The sequence below is a fragment of the Lottia gigantea genome (assembly GCF_000327385.1).
Source record: "Lottia gigantea unplaced genomic scaffold LOTGIsca_106, whole genome shotgun sequence".
NCBI lineage: Eukaryota > Metazoa > Mollusca > Gastropoda > Lottiidae > Lottia > Lottia gigantea.
In genome coordinates, this window is record NW_008706902.1 from 981,963 (window position 1) to 997,915 (window position 15,953).

The 15,953-nt window shown below is 33.5% G+C and overlaps 1 protein-coding gene across 1 annotated transcript; it reads left to right on the plus strand.

The window, feature by feature from the left end:
• Nucleotides 1–12,050: 12,050 nt before the first annotated feature.
• Nucleotides 12,051–15,746, plus strand: LOTGIDRAFT_170919 (hypothetical protein; the record flags this gene model as incomplete). Its single annotated transcript, XM_009046776.1, has 2 exons — nt 12,051–12,055; nt 14,543–15,746. 2 exons carry the CDS (start codon nt 12,051–12,053, stop codon nt 15,744–15,746), a joined length of 1,209 nt encoding a protein of 402 aa, XP_009045024.1.
• Nucleotides 15,747–15,953: the final 207 nt, after the last annotated feature.

Here is a 15,953-nt window from a genome sequence, read left to right on the forward strand (position 1 = left end):
AACAGAGGTTTTGGCAATTCTTATTATAATTAAAATATCTTGAAGTATAGAATTTATAAGACATACGTTTTGCATCTTTCAACTAAGAAATGTTTTATAACTTTCAATTCTTAACCTTCTAATGACTTCATTATACGGCTTATTCTAGAAGTCAGCTAAGAACTAACTTGAAAGAGTTTACAATATAAAAAATATTTTTTAAAAGAAAATAAACACGACGAGTGGTCTTTGTAATTGCAAAGTTTATTTTAATGTAAGGCTGGCAATTTATTTCTTCAACTGTATTTTCTACTCCAAACAGTCTTCAACGGTAGCCAATAAGAATTTGAATCAAGAAAACCATTCGATTAAACAGTCATTGCAATGACCTCGTTTAAGTCAAGAATAGAATAAAAAGTTCAGATTCGATTTGCCATGTTAATTTCAAGGGAATTATTAAAAAAAAAATATGATAGAGCCAGGAATTAGAGTGATGAATTACATTGCAATATTTGTTTTTTCTATTCGATGCAAAATCACAGTGCCTAATTTCAATTCATCTGTTTACTCATTGATGCTTATTTGAAATCTGACGTTAGCTCAATATCTATGTACAGGCGCATTAACAACGTTTGCCTGCTCATTTAAATGTAATTCACAGATGTTGCTTGCATTTATGCATTGAGCTAAGATACACAAAAGGATAACGAAATTAAAGATCTAAAAAATAATACCATAAAACCTTGATCTGAACCACACAGAGTAACAAAACTTGCATAAATATGACAAATAAGCCATTAACACACAAAGGATATGTTACTTAAAAGAACGACAATGTATCATGTTACTTTATAAGTCTGAATATATAAAATAAGAATATAATGATATAGACTGTAACTATTAATTATGGTATTCTCTCACCATGTGTTTAGATAATGACTTATTATAGTGGCTAATGGAGCTATATTGGCTATATAACAAGGTATATCCCTTGGTCTTGGTCAATAATTATATAACACCTGCGATACAGAAAATAGAACAATTTACAGGTGTTTAATAAACAACCAACGAACTAGCTGACCATAGGAATGACCGACAAGCTGAGAAATTTTTTCAGTCAAATTGTCAATTGGGAAAATGCATCAGTGATTAATAACTTTTTTTAAGAAAGTAAAATGTCTTAATGTATATAGATTGATTTCAAAATCTTTCTCTATGTCCATTTTAAAGGCAATAAAACAGCTTGTAAGTGATGCACAAAAATGCATTTTAAATTGGAAAATCTCTTGATTTGTAAATATGATTTGGTTGTGCTTTTTGAAGAAGTGTTAGAACTTCTGAAGGATTTATTCCTTTTATTCTCTTGAAAATGCTGTAATATTTGTCTAATCGTTACATTTAGAATTTCTAAAGGTCGGGATCGGTTATCTGATTCAAAAACTATTCCATTTAACCATCATACTATTTCATTATAAAAAGTTGATAAAAATTGATGTTTCTGTCATCTGAAGGAATTCTGTACAGATCTTTAAGAAAATCGACAACCTTCCTACTCTCTAAACATTTAATATTAACTCCAAGTATGACGTAAATGAAAATGAGTTGAATTGGAGAATATTGAAAAGAAAGAGAAAGGGAATATTAACAGGAAGGCCGGGTGTTTAATAATATAATAGAATTTAACTGATTATCAGCTAAATCTCTATACAAACATCTTACAGTTCGCTTTGATGAGAATTTCATAGTTTCTGATTAACAAGATAGTAATCTGGAAGCAATTTTAAAATCTTGGATAGAAGATTTGTCATTAGGTATTAAATATGTAAGATTCAGTGAGCAATATGTTAATAGGACATAAGAGAAATGCAGATTTGGCCAGTGATAATGTAATAAATGGAGAGTATACCCGTTAAAGAATACCACCAGCACCACGTTGGTTCTTGGTTCTCACTCTTAATGATTGTTTATCGCCGCTTACCTTATTTTGCCACATATGTATAATATTAATGTAAGCCTGTTTTGTCAATGTTTTTTCTTCTTTGCATGGTGGATTTAGAAGCAAGGTCTTTACAATTGAAAGTGGTTTTAATGGAGACAAGTTCATTGGTCTACGGGATTGATTCTCAATATAAGAGATGGAAGAAAGGGAAAGAGATTTGGATTGACGAGAGATATTATTGAAATTTAAGTATATACTACTATCCAGAAGACTGACTTGATCTTTTCAATCAATATCTCTGGCTTTCCAAACTCATAAAAGTGGACAAACTGAAGCTGAATCTTGACGTGTATTGGTCTTGACTGACTTCATTAGGCCAAAACATCTTCAAATAATCTATAGATTTCACCGTCTTGTCAAGTTAGCAATTTTTACACACTTTATGTTAAAATAAACTTATTTTAGAAAATATACAAGTTTGACACCGACCTCGTATAAACGCATTTACCTAATCATATCTTGAACATCAAATAATTAAAATGTATGTTCCAAGGTGCAAAAAAAGAACATCTGAAGCTAGTATTAGGTGTTAGTGACACTCTCAAAAGAAGTAATGTTTTTCTGGACAATTGTGTAAAAAAATAATAAAAATGTTTGTAAGGATACGATTATGTCCCTTGTTTTATTTTGATTTACGAATGATCATACGCGGGTGATATGAAAGCAAAATCTGACTGGTTATTGACCTTTTATTCCTTGTTTACATGAGGTTAATAAGATATGAAAACAAATAATTATCGTTATCATAAAAACTAATTAGTGTGTCATATGACTTGAATATACAGGGCAATATGATATCAAAATTACTTGATATGGACCTGTGTATCCTTGGCTTAATTACACAGCTACTAGGAAGTTTGAAACGAGCTGTATGTGAACCCAGTGATTATTCTAATGTTTTCTGCTAATCAGATCAACAACTGAACCCATTTTCCTTATAATCAGCTGCTTATAAACATTGTTTGATAAGTCGTTATGGTAACACGTGACATCCTGGCAACCAATCTATTTATAGTAACGTAATCTTTTGTTTTCTCTTCCTCGAGAGCAATGTTATTCAGACAACAGTGGTCTTGTGAGAAACTTTTATGTAAATAAAAAAGAACTGGTTGTTCTAGAGCGACGTGGAGAAAAGATTGTTACCATTTCTGCTTCATAGATTTCTAAAGCAATCAATAATTGTAACAATGGTTCAGAACGAGTGAAAATTACCCCAACAATAGACAATATATCGATAAAAAATCACCAAGGATAAACAAGAACATGTATCAAGTAGAACAACTCTCTGACAGTTTCCGTATATTCTTAGACAGACACTTTAACGATATTTTAATATTGTTGGCTACGAAATAATAAAACTACAATGTCGATAAAGATTTACAGAAAACAGGTTACTGTTACTTGTAACGAAATACATGTTGTCACGTTGTCTTGATACTTCACTCTTAATCAGTCCAGCTTTGTCTACCAACATCGTTAGGAACTCACAGGACATTGACCCCATTTTCTGATCTCCGGGCTAATTTTGTCCAAGTATTTGAAGTTAAAGTAAAAACGTCCAGTCAAGGACCGACCTCAATCTTATTATTGGTAGCTACCATTCAGATTTTCTTACAAGATTCAATAAACCACGACATCGGCCTTTACATTTATTTCAACATTCCATGACCCACCATTTTAAATTCATATGATCGTTTTCTGTATTTATTTCAGTTCTTACCGACCATTAATGGACTTTCAATGAAAAGAAATTTGGTCTTGGAGTCTGAAAATCGTTAAATTTATGGTTGTTTTAGCCACTCAGAAATTCTTTAGCTAGTTTGTACAGAACAGGCTTCGGGCTAAACGATTTTCTTTTATTTGATTGGCTACTGGCCTTTACTATCTTCAGTACACAAGAGTTCCGTCAAGAACACCAAGTGATATTATTTGTTATGTCAACATAAAATTGAGGAAGAAGGGAACTCAGACTCTTTGTCGACTCATCTTTTATAGTTTTCCTAGTGAAACTTATCTCAATTTATAAAATAAACAATTCTTAATGAATCTTCAATGACGTGCCACTGATATCCTTCCAATGTTGTCTGGAGGCCATTTCATCTGCATGTTTTAGATGATGACCTCTGATGAAGTAATCGAACTTTAAAACCTGTCCAAATGTCTGGAGGCAATGCACTGAAATCTATTTTGAAGATTCGATTAACAGAGAAAGCACAAAAAATGGCCATTGAAAATTTGAGTCATAAACCTGTTCTCATATAACCTTCAGGCAGTTGTCAAAGTGGTACACCTCGTCATTGATATTAATTGCAATTATTGCATGGCGGCATTTTACAATTAGATAATGAAGTAATTTCATAAAATTAAATTAAAACAAGAATGAAATGTGAATATTATATGCGTCCCTGGTGTTCAGTGAGAAGACGATTATGTCAAGTTGATGGTCTCTTAAACAACAACTACAACCTGCGAGTACATGTATTTAATGTATCCTGTCTATTTCTGATGTCTGGAACAATGAGTTCATGAAGTGTTAAATGTGGTATTAGTGTTTTGTGATTATGGGTGTTAATGAACACTAATTATTGAGTCAATAATCAATCTAAATATTAGACCATTATAACCATTTACTATCGCAATACTACACATTCTCTCTGTCAATACTGGCAACATTTGCCATTGTAGTGGAAGTCTACAGTAAATATCACCCACCATTCCCTATTGTTGTAACATCTTCTGGTAAATTGCACCTATCAGTTAAGGCCAAACCAGGTAAGCATAATACCTCGATCACACATAATATGATGCAAATGTAGTAGCATTTACTTACGTTTTGTAATAACTGAATGGTTGCATGTACTATCACGTCATTTTACTCTTTTAAGAGAATATACTGTGGAACATCACGTAATTATAACTGATCTCGGCGTTTATAAAGTTGAAGTTATTTTAAAACGTTTCGATGTGACTACTCTGTCATCTTATTCTATGGTTCTACTATTGATCATCATCTAGCTGACAGCAGTTGGATTGCATTGTAATTAGTTTGTATATGACGTCATGTCTGGTGACTGTTCAGATCTAATTGTATTGACCCACAGAGTGCTCTATAAATAACTAGTAACGAACCTGGTAAGACTTCAACATCAAGACATTTAATATCGAAGGTACTGGATTTTACGGCCAACGTTTTGTTTCGCTTAGGAAGTACAAAGTAACTGAACTGTTCCGAAATCTGAACAAGGTCACTCAATTTTCTTGGATTCAATTTACCTGAATGTTTTAACTAAAGAGTTAATAGTTGGCTACGTTTACTGCCCGGTGGAAATATCAAGTTACAAAACACGATTACATTATAACCGATATTATAAGTCGATATAACCAATCGTCCGTATCGATACTCAGATAATGCTATATTCACTCAGAACTGATCAGAACAATGTGATATATACAACATTAATTGCTGTATCGACCTGATAACTGTCACTCGTGCTCATTATTAATGTTTGTTTTATGGTTTATATCAAGAAAGTGTATTATTATTGCGTTCCGGTTTACCATATCCGGCACATGTTTTGACATTGTCTGATACTCGTCATACTTTTCATTGTCATATCAAACATAATACAGTTGACATGATAATTGGTTGATGTTTCTGGTAATATAGAAAGAATTTAGGGGTCCTCATTTGTATAAAATATTCTTGAAAAAATCCATGCCAAGATGTCGAAGGGTTGCAACCAAATATATTAAGTATTGTTATGAGAAAACAGATACATTGTTCATTCTTATATAGAATTAAGTTTATGCACTACTTTCTTTGATGTTATACTTTGTGGAAGGACAAGCATACTTGAGTCATTGCAAACACTCGTACCAGTACTTTCTAGTGGAGTTAATATCAAAATAAAATATCAAATAACACGTCATATACAAATATTGGAGAAATATTTATCAGAAATCGTTAGAATGATTTGATAGAAAGTAAACTCTAGATCTCCAACTTTCATCTCTTGTGTTTGCTAACTGTGAATTGGTGAAAGAGTTGAAGTCAGTATTGGTGAAGCCGTTTCTTTACATATTGTCTATTGTAGTTCATAGAACACAATGAGGTAGTGGTCTGTGGATACATAAACCTTCGGCAATCTTCAATATCCTTCAAATGCGTGAAATGCTATACCATGAAGCATTTTTGAAGAAAAGTTTCTGTGACACTGTAAACATCCATTTCGACAGATAAGTCTTGGAAATTGACAAGATTTTTCTTTTTCTTTTTTAGAGACATATTCTACATCAGCCTATATTAGAAATTCTCGATGCATCCAATCTATAGTCAACTACATTGGTGCCAATTATAGAGTTTTAATCACCCAAGGCACTGGCGATTTGTGTTTCTAATTAGCTGCTACCAATTTCGCAAATTAACTCTGGAGGAGTCTTGGAAAACAGAGATCTATTGTCAGCTACACACTTTCATTTTAAAATTTGCTCTGTCGCATCTCTGATCAATTTATGGCAATACCTTAGGAATGGTTGTATATAAATCCAGGATAAGTCATTAAGGCATTGTGAAAAAAAGTTATTAAAAAGATTTGGTTTTAAACGCATAAAAATCCCCAATCAAAAATGCCCAATTCATGAATAGCAAAGCTTGTTCCATATAATATTATAGGTCTTGCCATATTTTCTTTATATTTTATGGAATACAGTTGTAAAGGTTCTAAAATATCTGAAACAATATAAGAAACAATCTATCTCTGATATAGGCTAGTCTCCACTTGATTCAAATGTTAATTTGATTTATCTCCCTTTAACATTTCTTAAGATTGATTAATCACGTGATGTAAAGTATTTATAGAAGAAAGAAAACGGGCTTATAATTGGCTGTCATGGGTACCCACAAACAACACCGAACGTTTTTAGTTATTGTTTTATTGTAGACAGGGTAGGTTCCAAAACTCCATTCATTTCCTCTATAGTGTAACATATTGAAATAATAAATATACGTTACAATGTTATTTTTGTGTGGACTCTCCGAAAATACAGAATGATATCATGTTTATGCACTATGAGGTAGAGCTTAAAATAACCAAACTTTCAGATTTTAAAAGAAATGAAATGCATTGCAATTAAATTTTACGTCTTTGTAACACCAATCTGGACGCTGGACTTGTATTTCCAACGTGCCTAAATCACGTCTTTGTCTGGGTATTCATTTCGTACATGTAGATCTGTCACTTAAATGGTTTATGCTCGTTTAGAAGATCTGACCTCTGATATGCATCAGAGCATTGAAGCAGAAAATACGCTCAATCCTCCATAATCAGTTCCACACTAATCATTCGGAAGTTGAGCAATAAAAAGTTGAATTAATATTTCATAACTGTCAGATTCGACAGCTGCATATCGGAGAAATTTACTTCAAGAGTAAGAGTTTACCTGTTTCCATAGTAACCAATTCAAATTATGAGAAGTGTGATATGATTAATCAATCATGGATTTTTAAATTTACTTTTTTGACAAATGACACGGTCGGTCAGCGAGCATCAATGTCATTTTTGAATATTCAAGACAGATAGCAATATACATCGATCACGTAAGAGCATGACCAATTGCTATTCGATTTTAATATCGACTTCATGTTAAACCACTACGTTATAAAGAATTCTCATTAGGCCATGGATCTTAAATGTCCTATGCATATAATTTAAATGAACTAAGAGTATACCGACATCTTTTCGGCTTCATCAAAAATATTAAACGTTGAATCATTACGTTTATCGACTATTGAATGCTAGAACGAAGTTTGAAGGTAGTAGCCACTTTACAAACTAATCGACAGAACATAAACACTAGCAGATTCTACTTGTAAGGTTATGCATCAAAATAACATAAAATGTTCTGCAACATTCTTTGAGTAATCTGAAACTAGCAACTAAGGCTTTCCAACATTATATATTAATAAGCATCTGGACACATTAACACTCGATATTCCATGAATGGATGTCTAATGAATATTACCACGACATTCGATGAACAGAACCATTGACTATTATGTAATCACAAGTAGGAAAATCAAACTCACCAAACTCAATTGATAATGGTTTAGTTAGTATGTAGTTTTCGAACAAGATGGTTATCATATACAGCAATGGGTATTTGTGCCTATAGTGAACGGAGTTCTTTGGAGTACTGATGTAGATGAACCATCGAACTCTTTGTGCTTGAATAAGTAACTTAGTGTCTCAGTAATGTGGATGATTAAAATATTATTCTCAGTCTAATATGTCTAGAGTATGGTTGGCATAACGGTTAACTAATGTGTGAAATATGATCATCCAATATATGTACGTTTAGGTTTATTCGATTTTTTATATTCGTGGAGTGTGTGAGGGATATTTGTTACCACTTTACGATACCGACAAAACATAGATGGGCATTAACCTTGTGACATACTAGCTTCCATGTTTTAATTTATCCGCTGTGCTCTTCTGAGAATTTGTCTGTTAAAAGCAAACTTCTGTTTATCAAGGGTATGTTTCGTAAGAATTTAATGTTTAATTTTTAGACATATTTTAGTGGTCGACTTCACGATAATATTATTGACAAATATGATAATATCTATAATTACATCGTTTGAAATTTACTTGACGATTTATTCGCTTTTTATCAAAAATAGATGTATATTAATAGTAACATTGACCTACATTGGAATTACATTAAATATTAAGTTAAAAAGAGTTACTTCCATTGAGATAAATAATTAATTCACTATCTGATACAGCTAAGTTTCAGACCTCAGCGGTTATTTTCAGAATGATAGTCACTCTAAAACACAGACTGCCAATTAGGACTTGGTATTGGATTAATTAAGTCCACAAGATTACGATAGTGGATCATTCGGCCTACCGATTGTTATTGATGTATGTAGTTGTATCTGCTAGACAGTTTACCTAAATTTGGACAGTAAATACATGTACTGTGCTTTTCTGAAGACATCGATTGTGATTTCGAATGCAAATTCTGGCAATTGGTTTGTGAAAATATTTTAAAATTGATAACCCTGATTTTGTCTGCAGTGGTATTAAGAGTGATCAATTGCATGGAAGATAATCTTGTACATGTATAGCTTGAGCTAGTTAAGAAGCAAATAAGGAACATAATTTACATTTGGAGCTACATTGAGTAACAAAACTGGCGTTATGGGACACAGTTTGAGTAAACAGTGGTAATTAAGTAGTCATCTGGAACTAGGAAGGTTAATAATGCGGTTCTGTAGGGTTAATTAGCATCAGAATGATGAGATAATGGCTAACATTCAACTTGGTAATTACCGATAGTACAACCGATACATTAAATTTTCATATTTCTCTTTATTCACCCTTGAATTAATTTCCCCGAACTGCTCCCTTGTTGTTTGGATCTATGATATGCTAATATCAAGTCTGTGTCTGTCCTGTATCATTAAGATATTGTCCATGATAGAACTGCCAAGTTATGTCATATCATGGTTCTGACCAGTTCTATGGCCAGTTACATATGTCCAGAATGGGTAAGTGATCAAGGGATAGGTCTTACATCATGTTTGTCTATTTACTGGATGAACAGATATTGTTAAAATCATTTCGACATGTTACCAAACGACCTGGAGATAGCAGTTATTTATCATGTAGGTCTTCCTTTCTTCCTCTTCATTGTGTGTTGGACATATCGAATAGTATGGATACGTCGAGGTTGAGAAACGTTTGTGGGCGTTTGTAGGATGTAGGATAGGATTGTAATAGTGCTGTTGATGTGGTTTTGATAGTTTCCTCCTGGTGAATTAGTTTATTAGGTATCCATTAGATCTCTCCTGGTGATTTTAATAATGGTTTTGTCAAGTATATTTTGGTGTTCGTCTTATTTGAAAATTTCAAATATTATAGATTTTGATATGAATATGTCGGCATTCTCGTAGTTTGAAAAACTTTCCGAAATAGATCGGCTTGCATGCTTCATTTCTGGCTATCTAATTCTTATGCAAATATTCAAGGTTAATGTTAACCTTAATGTTAAATTTTATGAATTAGTGTTCCATTTTAAGGTTGATGCAGCATCGTGGTTTTTATTGTTATGTTTTATATCACGCTCATACCCAGACAAAATATGATCGTTTCTTTTTGTTAAACGGTCAATTTAAAGTCAGTTTTTTATTCTCCGGTGAGAGCTACTCTGGATGATAAAGTTAGAATATTTATTGACATGTCGATGTAATATCATTTCCTTTATTTTATACTTTATATTGGTTTTATATCCTTTCTCTCAGAAGCTAGAGATCTGATATTAGTATGCGATAGAAGGGTTGTAATTTACTCTAGCTTTATCTCATTCACATTGTCCCTGGAGTCGTTCTGCACACCGATATCGTAATCAAGATGCATGCCATCCTATTTTGTCAGACTTTATTAAGTTTAATATTCACTAACGACCCTAGCTACGTAACAAATACACCATAGGGATTTCTAATTCTTCCAGTAAAATTTTATAAAAACAGTTCCATGCTTGCCAATATGTAAAGCTGCCTATCTGTTGTGATAGGCAGGTGGTCTGGAAACTGAATTGTCATCGTAAGATGCAATTTAGCTGATCGAGATTTTGTCGTACTTTTACTAGGATTATAATGCCAACCATTTGCTTAAGTTCGGAGTTCTTTAAGAAAAAAAAAGTTGTTTCGGAAGGATATTGTCCAGTTTATTGTTTTTGAGATAATGTGTAGATTAGGGAATAAGGAAACGTCCTTCATTAGTATACGTTTCTCAGCTTTGTTTGTAAATTGCAGTGCGGACAGTCTTGTTTTATGAAATTCTGTGTAAAACTACTTTGGTAAATTGAACGGAAGAGTAATCTGGTTCTGGAGTTACTCGTAAAACAGCATCACGAACTCTGGATGGTTTAGTGCAGCCATCGCATTGACCAATCAGAACTTTGTAAATTATTAAGATACGATCATCTGAGGTTATGATGTTACTGACAGCGTAGCATTGGCCTCGACTCAAAACTTGCTGAACGGTTTTATGGACATTACAAGGAAATTAAAATTAAATAATGATACGGCGTGGAACTCATTAAAGTCTTTATGATACATTGATAGTGAGGTAATTAGTCAACTATTGCATGTTGATGATGAAGCTTGTGGATTATTAATGAAGTTAAGGTGGTGACTTGTTCATTCAGGATTTGTCCTCAGTATAAGATGAACTCTTCACGGTTTTGGAGTAAAGATGTTAAGATTATTTAGCTGTTTTTGATAATGCTAGGATATGTGTAAGTTTCACTTTTAACTTATTATCTGCATCATGTACAATTTATTATTATATTTTTAACCATGACTTTTAAGATTAAAGTTTGGATCACCTAATGTGATTCTGTTGGAACTCTTTGAGAGACAGATGTAGCAGTTCTCCAAAGTGTGATTTTTTTCTGGATAGTTGTTCAATGCAACATAGTTTGCTCTTGGAATTTTGATGGGCGAATGGTTTAGGTACAACTATTTTTGTTACATTGTTTTGTAAGACTTCTGGCTATTGGAGAACAGTAAATTGTAGAGATCTGGAAGTTCAGATTTAAAGAACATTTGATCTTCATTTGACTACTGCCTCTCCACTGAGCATAAGATAGTCAATAAAAACACCCTCATCGTGAAATATTAAACCATATTCATTATCTTGACTGAACAGAAAGTAGAGGTGCATCTCCAGCTGACTAACAATTCTCAAATTTTGTAAATTTCAAGCCATAAAATTATCATAAACATGCTTATAATTTTCCACTCGGTTGCCAAAGCTATGAAAATTGAGTTTTGTCAGCGATAATTTAGAAATATAAGCCATGAGTATCTTGGACAGAAAAAATCGATTCTTTTCTGTCTCTCATTTTTATCGAATTTTACTGCCTATTAATCAAGTAAAAGAGATTTACTTAAAACCTTTTAAGATTTTTTACCCCAATTGCAAATATTCTGTCTTTGAAGTATGTCAGCTCGGATTATATTAGCTTGTTCTATTCCACATTTCTTTCTTAATTTTTTACCATGATGGAGTGAGGTTTAAGAGGAAGGCAGTGACTTTACAGTCCTAATAAATTCTTATTGCATTTTTATAACTTTTATTATCGCTTTCATTATGTAACAAGCATAGAAATGGTAGTTTTACGAATTGAAAGTGTTCTATTAGTGTTCTGTTGAGACTTTTTCACCCTGTATTGTTTGTTTTATGGATTGTTTTACTGTATTTCGATTCGTTTGTTGTTCTGAACTTTCTGTGGAATTTGTTTGATGTCAATGCATTGCGAATTGAGTGAATCAGTTGATTCGTTATTTTGCTGAGTAAGGGCTAGTTATTCTTAACTCTCCTACTTCCACTGTGATGCTTGTAAAAGTGTAAACCATTTTGTGAATCTCATTGTGTCATCCTAAATATTCCGTTGTGTAATATTTAGTAAAGTTATATCTGAGTGTTTGGAAGTGCATTACAACTTATGAACTTCAATTCAAACTGTGGACTTCTGATAATTTGCGAGATTGAAAAGGTGATTCGTTTGAATTGAATATTCTTGTGGTTTCCATTTGTCGTTTATCAAATGTTGAAAAAGACAAGTTCGTCTTGAATGTCAGGAATATAAAAGACATTCAGACCGATTATTATCATTCTAAATGATCATTCTATTGGGACAAAAACTGTCTTAATTTGTCTACATGTCTTAAATAGTAGAATGGGAATTCAAATTGAAAATGGCAGAATGTCTTTCAGTGTAGGTGTATAGAAAGGATGTTGTCTCGTTAAAAACCAATTGAGGTTATCAGTAAGAAAGAAATTGAGAAGTGCCTTATCGTGTCATTATACCAGACCCGGGTCTACTCGATAATAGTAAAGGGTACGATAAGTAGCTAATAGATTAAAGATATATCTCAAGAACGATTAGAGTTACATGGAGAACCAATTTTGTGTTAAATCTCTAGGACTTCGTTTTCAGGCACTTTCCAATTTAAGTTTCTCCAGTAAAAAAATAAAAAAGGAACTTGTACAATAAGAATTAGGTTTTAATTTCAGTTTTTTATATTTTGAAGCTTTTAAGTAGGTATAACACTGACTCATCTGGTTAATTTGATACATAACAAATGAGAACTTTTTGTTGTTGCTGAATATAAGTTCAATCGATATCCAAAATTGCTCTTCCTGGGATGAACCACAGTCGCCATGCCCACCATAGACATGCCAACCATACTCGCTCAAAACATCATCATGTGCGCACGCATAAAGGACACGTGACAAATCACGTGGGACATAACCATGTCGGCCATCATGGTCACGGTTCTCATGGAGGTCACGAGGATGTGGCGGATTTAGCTGTCCCGGCTTTAATAGGGGATGGGTAAGGCTTCACTTTCAATACGACATAGATTAACATAATACTTATCTATTTTCTGTTTATTCTCGTTCGTCGAGAAAACTATTACAAAGAACGCCGAGGAACCCAATCAACCCATTCTCATTTTGAACCAGGTTTTGAAAGATTGCATTCAAATCTACAAAATAATCATTGCGGTTGGAAACAACTGACGGAAAAACTTCATTATAAATACTTAGGTAAATTCCAAGATAACCTGCACTGATACTTCTTATTCAGTAACAAAGACTTTTGGTACCGTTTGTCCTCATTCGATTCGTGAATTTCAAATGTAAGGAACCATTGCTTCTTTACCTACTACAGTTTTGTTTGAAAACATTCCGCGGGGACTTGAAATATAATTATTGCACAAACGGTTTGTCAAGTGCAGTAATTGGTTTGACGCTCAATTTCAAATCGAACCGAAAACTGTCAAGTAGGGTTGAGAAAAAGTCAAAGGATAACATCTTTTACAAGATTTATTAGAACAAAAGTCAATTAGTTGCCGCGTCTTGGGATACCCTTCAAACTCAAACTGTTTTTTTTAGCACAGAGGCCAAATTAGATTTAAAAAATGCAATAAGTAACTTTGATTTATGTCAGTTGATTCTGTTTGTTAAAAATACGGTCTCCTTTTGACGAAGTTAGCATGTTCTGGGTTGACAGTCTACATTACTCAGACTAAACTAAAACGAAAATAATTTGAGAGGATATAAAAATGTATGAATACCCTACTGTTGTTTGCTAACATGTAAACGTCAGTGTTTCGTTTCACAAAGAATGCCTAGATTAATAACTGATTTCTTATAAATAACTTTTTAAGACTTCAAATATTGATAACAATAAAACCTTTTCACAGTCTTCACAAATACATTGGGAATGTTACTTCTCAGACCAACTGCCGTATATGAACTATATCACACCAACATCGAATAGCTTTTTATGTATAATATAATACATTTCGACTATTTTGTCCATACTTCTGAAGGTAGTATCTCAAGACAAATAACTCTGGTTTATTGCAATGACATTGTCTCTACTTCTGTCGTCTCATGCCAACGACAGGTGTTTGACTTTATACACTCCATAATAAAGAGCTTGAGAAATTTATTTTAAAGTGTGTTTCCTTTCTATTTTCAGGCTTGACAGTGTGTTGGGTAGTTTCGCCACGTACGCCAGGTTGAAAGGACGATATGATGATGATTGGATTGATCGTTTGAATCATCTGTACACCACCATCATCTTAATCATATTTACCATTGTGGTCAGTACAAAACAATATGTGGGCGAACCCATACACTGCTGGTGTCCAGCCCAGTTCGAAGACAGCCACGTGGATTACACCAATAATGTTTGCTGGATCTCCAATACATATTTCGTGTCAATGGAGCACGTTATACCCCAACATGATGCGCCGAAAAAAGAAAAAGAAATAGGTTATTATCAATGGGTGCCAATGATTCTATTGTTTCAAGCATTGTTATTTAAAGTCCCGTGTATTCTATGGAGAATTTTAACCGCTTCTGCTGGTGTAAATCTGGATAAAATCGTTACATTAGCAGCAGAAACGGCGTACATATCAGCCGAAGATCGGGAAAGAACGATCAAGCACATCGTTCGTTACATGGATCGTTGGTTAGAAAATGCACGGGAATATCGCTCTGGCTGTTTTATACGCTTACGGCAACAAATTTCAAAATACTGTTGTATAGTATGGGGGAAACGATACGGTAATTATTTAGTGACCATGTATATGTTCATTAAACTCCTTTATCTTACAAATGCTGTAGGCCAATTATTTATATTAAATGAATTCTTGGGGACGAACTATAATGTGTATGGTTTTGAAGTAATGGATCATTTAGCTCGCGGAATAGACTGGATTGATTCGCCGCGATTTCCACGTGTGACTCTGTGTGATTTCCGCATACGACAGATGCAAAATGTCCACGACTACACAGTTCAATGTGTGTTACCTATAAACCTTTTTAATGAAAAGATATTTATGTTCATTTGGTTTTGGTTGGTTTTTGTCTCAACCTTAAGTGCCGGCAACTTTTTGATTTGGACTTACACGATGATTTTCCGTCAGCACAGATTGCGATATCTTAAAAAATTCCTTCGTGTTAACGACTGTTATAAGTCCGAATTGGACAAAAAGATGGCCATAAAGTTTGGTGAACAATACTTAAGGCAGGACGGTATTTTTGTGTTGCGACTTGTTGGAAAAAATGCTAATGATGTGATGGTGTCCGAACTCGTCCTTCAGTTGTGGAACTTCTATAGGAACAAACCATTGTTTCGTCATGCCAACCAGATAAGTGACGACAATAGCAATGTCTGACTAGCCGTTACAAAATACAAAACTGTCCAATCTTTGTTAAAAATGTTAAAAATAGAATATGTGGCCCTGGGGCAGAAACCCCCCGAGCTTGAAAATCAAGTGATGCCCGATATGGGTATTGAGTTAGTAGATTTAGTTGATTTGACGCGACAGAACGGCTTTGATAGTGAGGGTGAATCGACAGGCCCAGATACCGATACGGAAGTG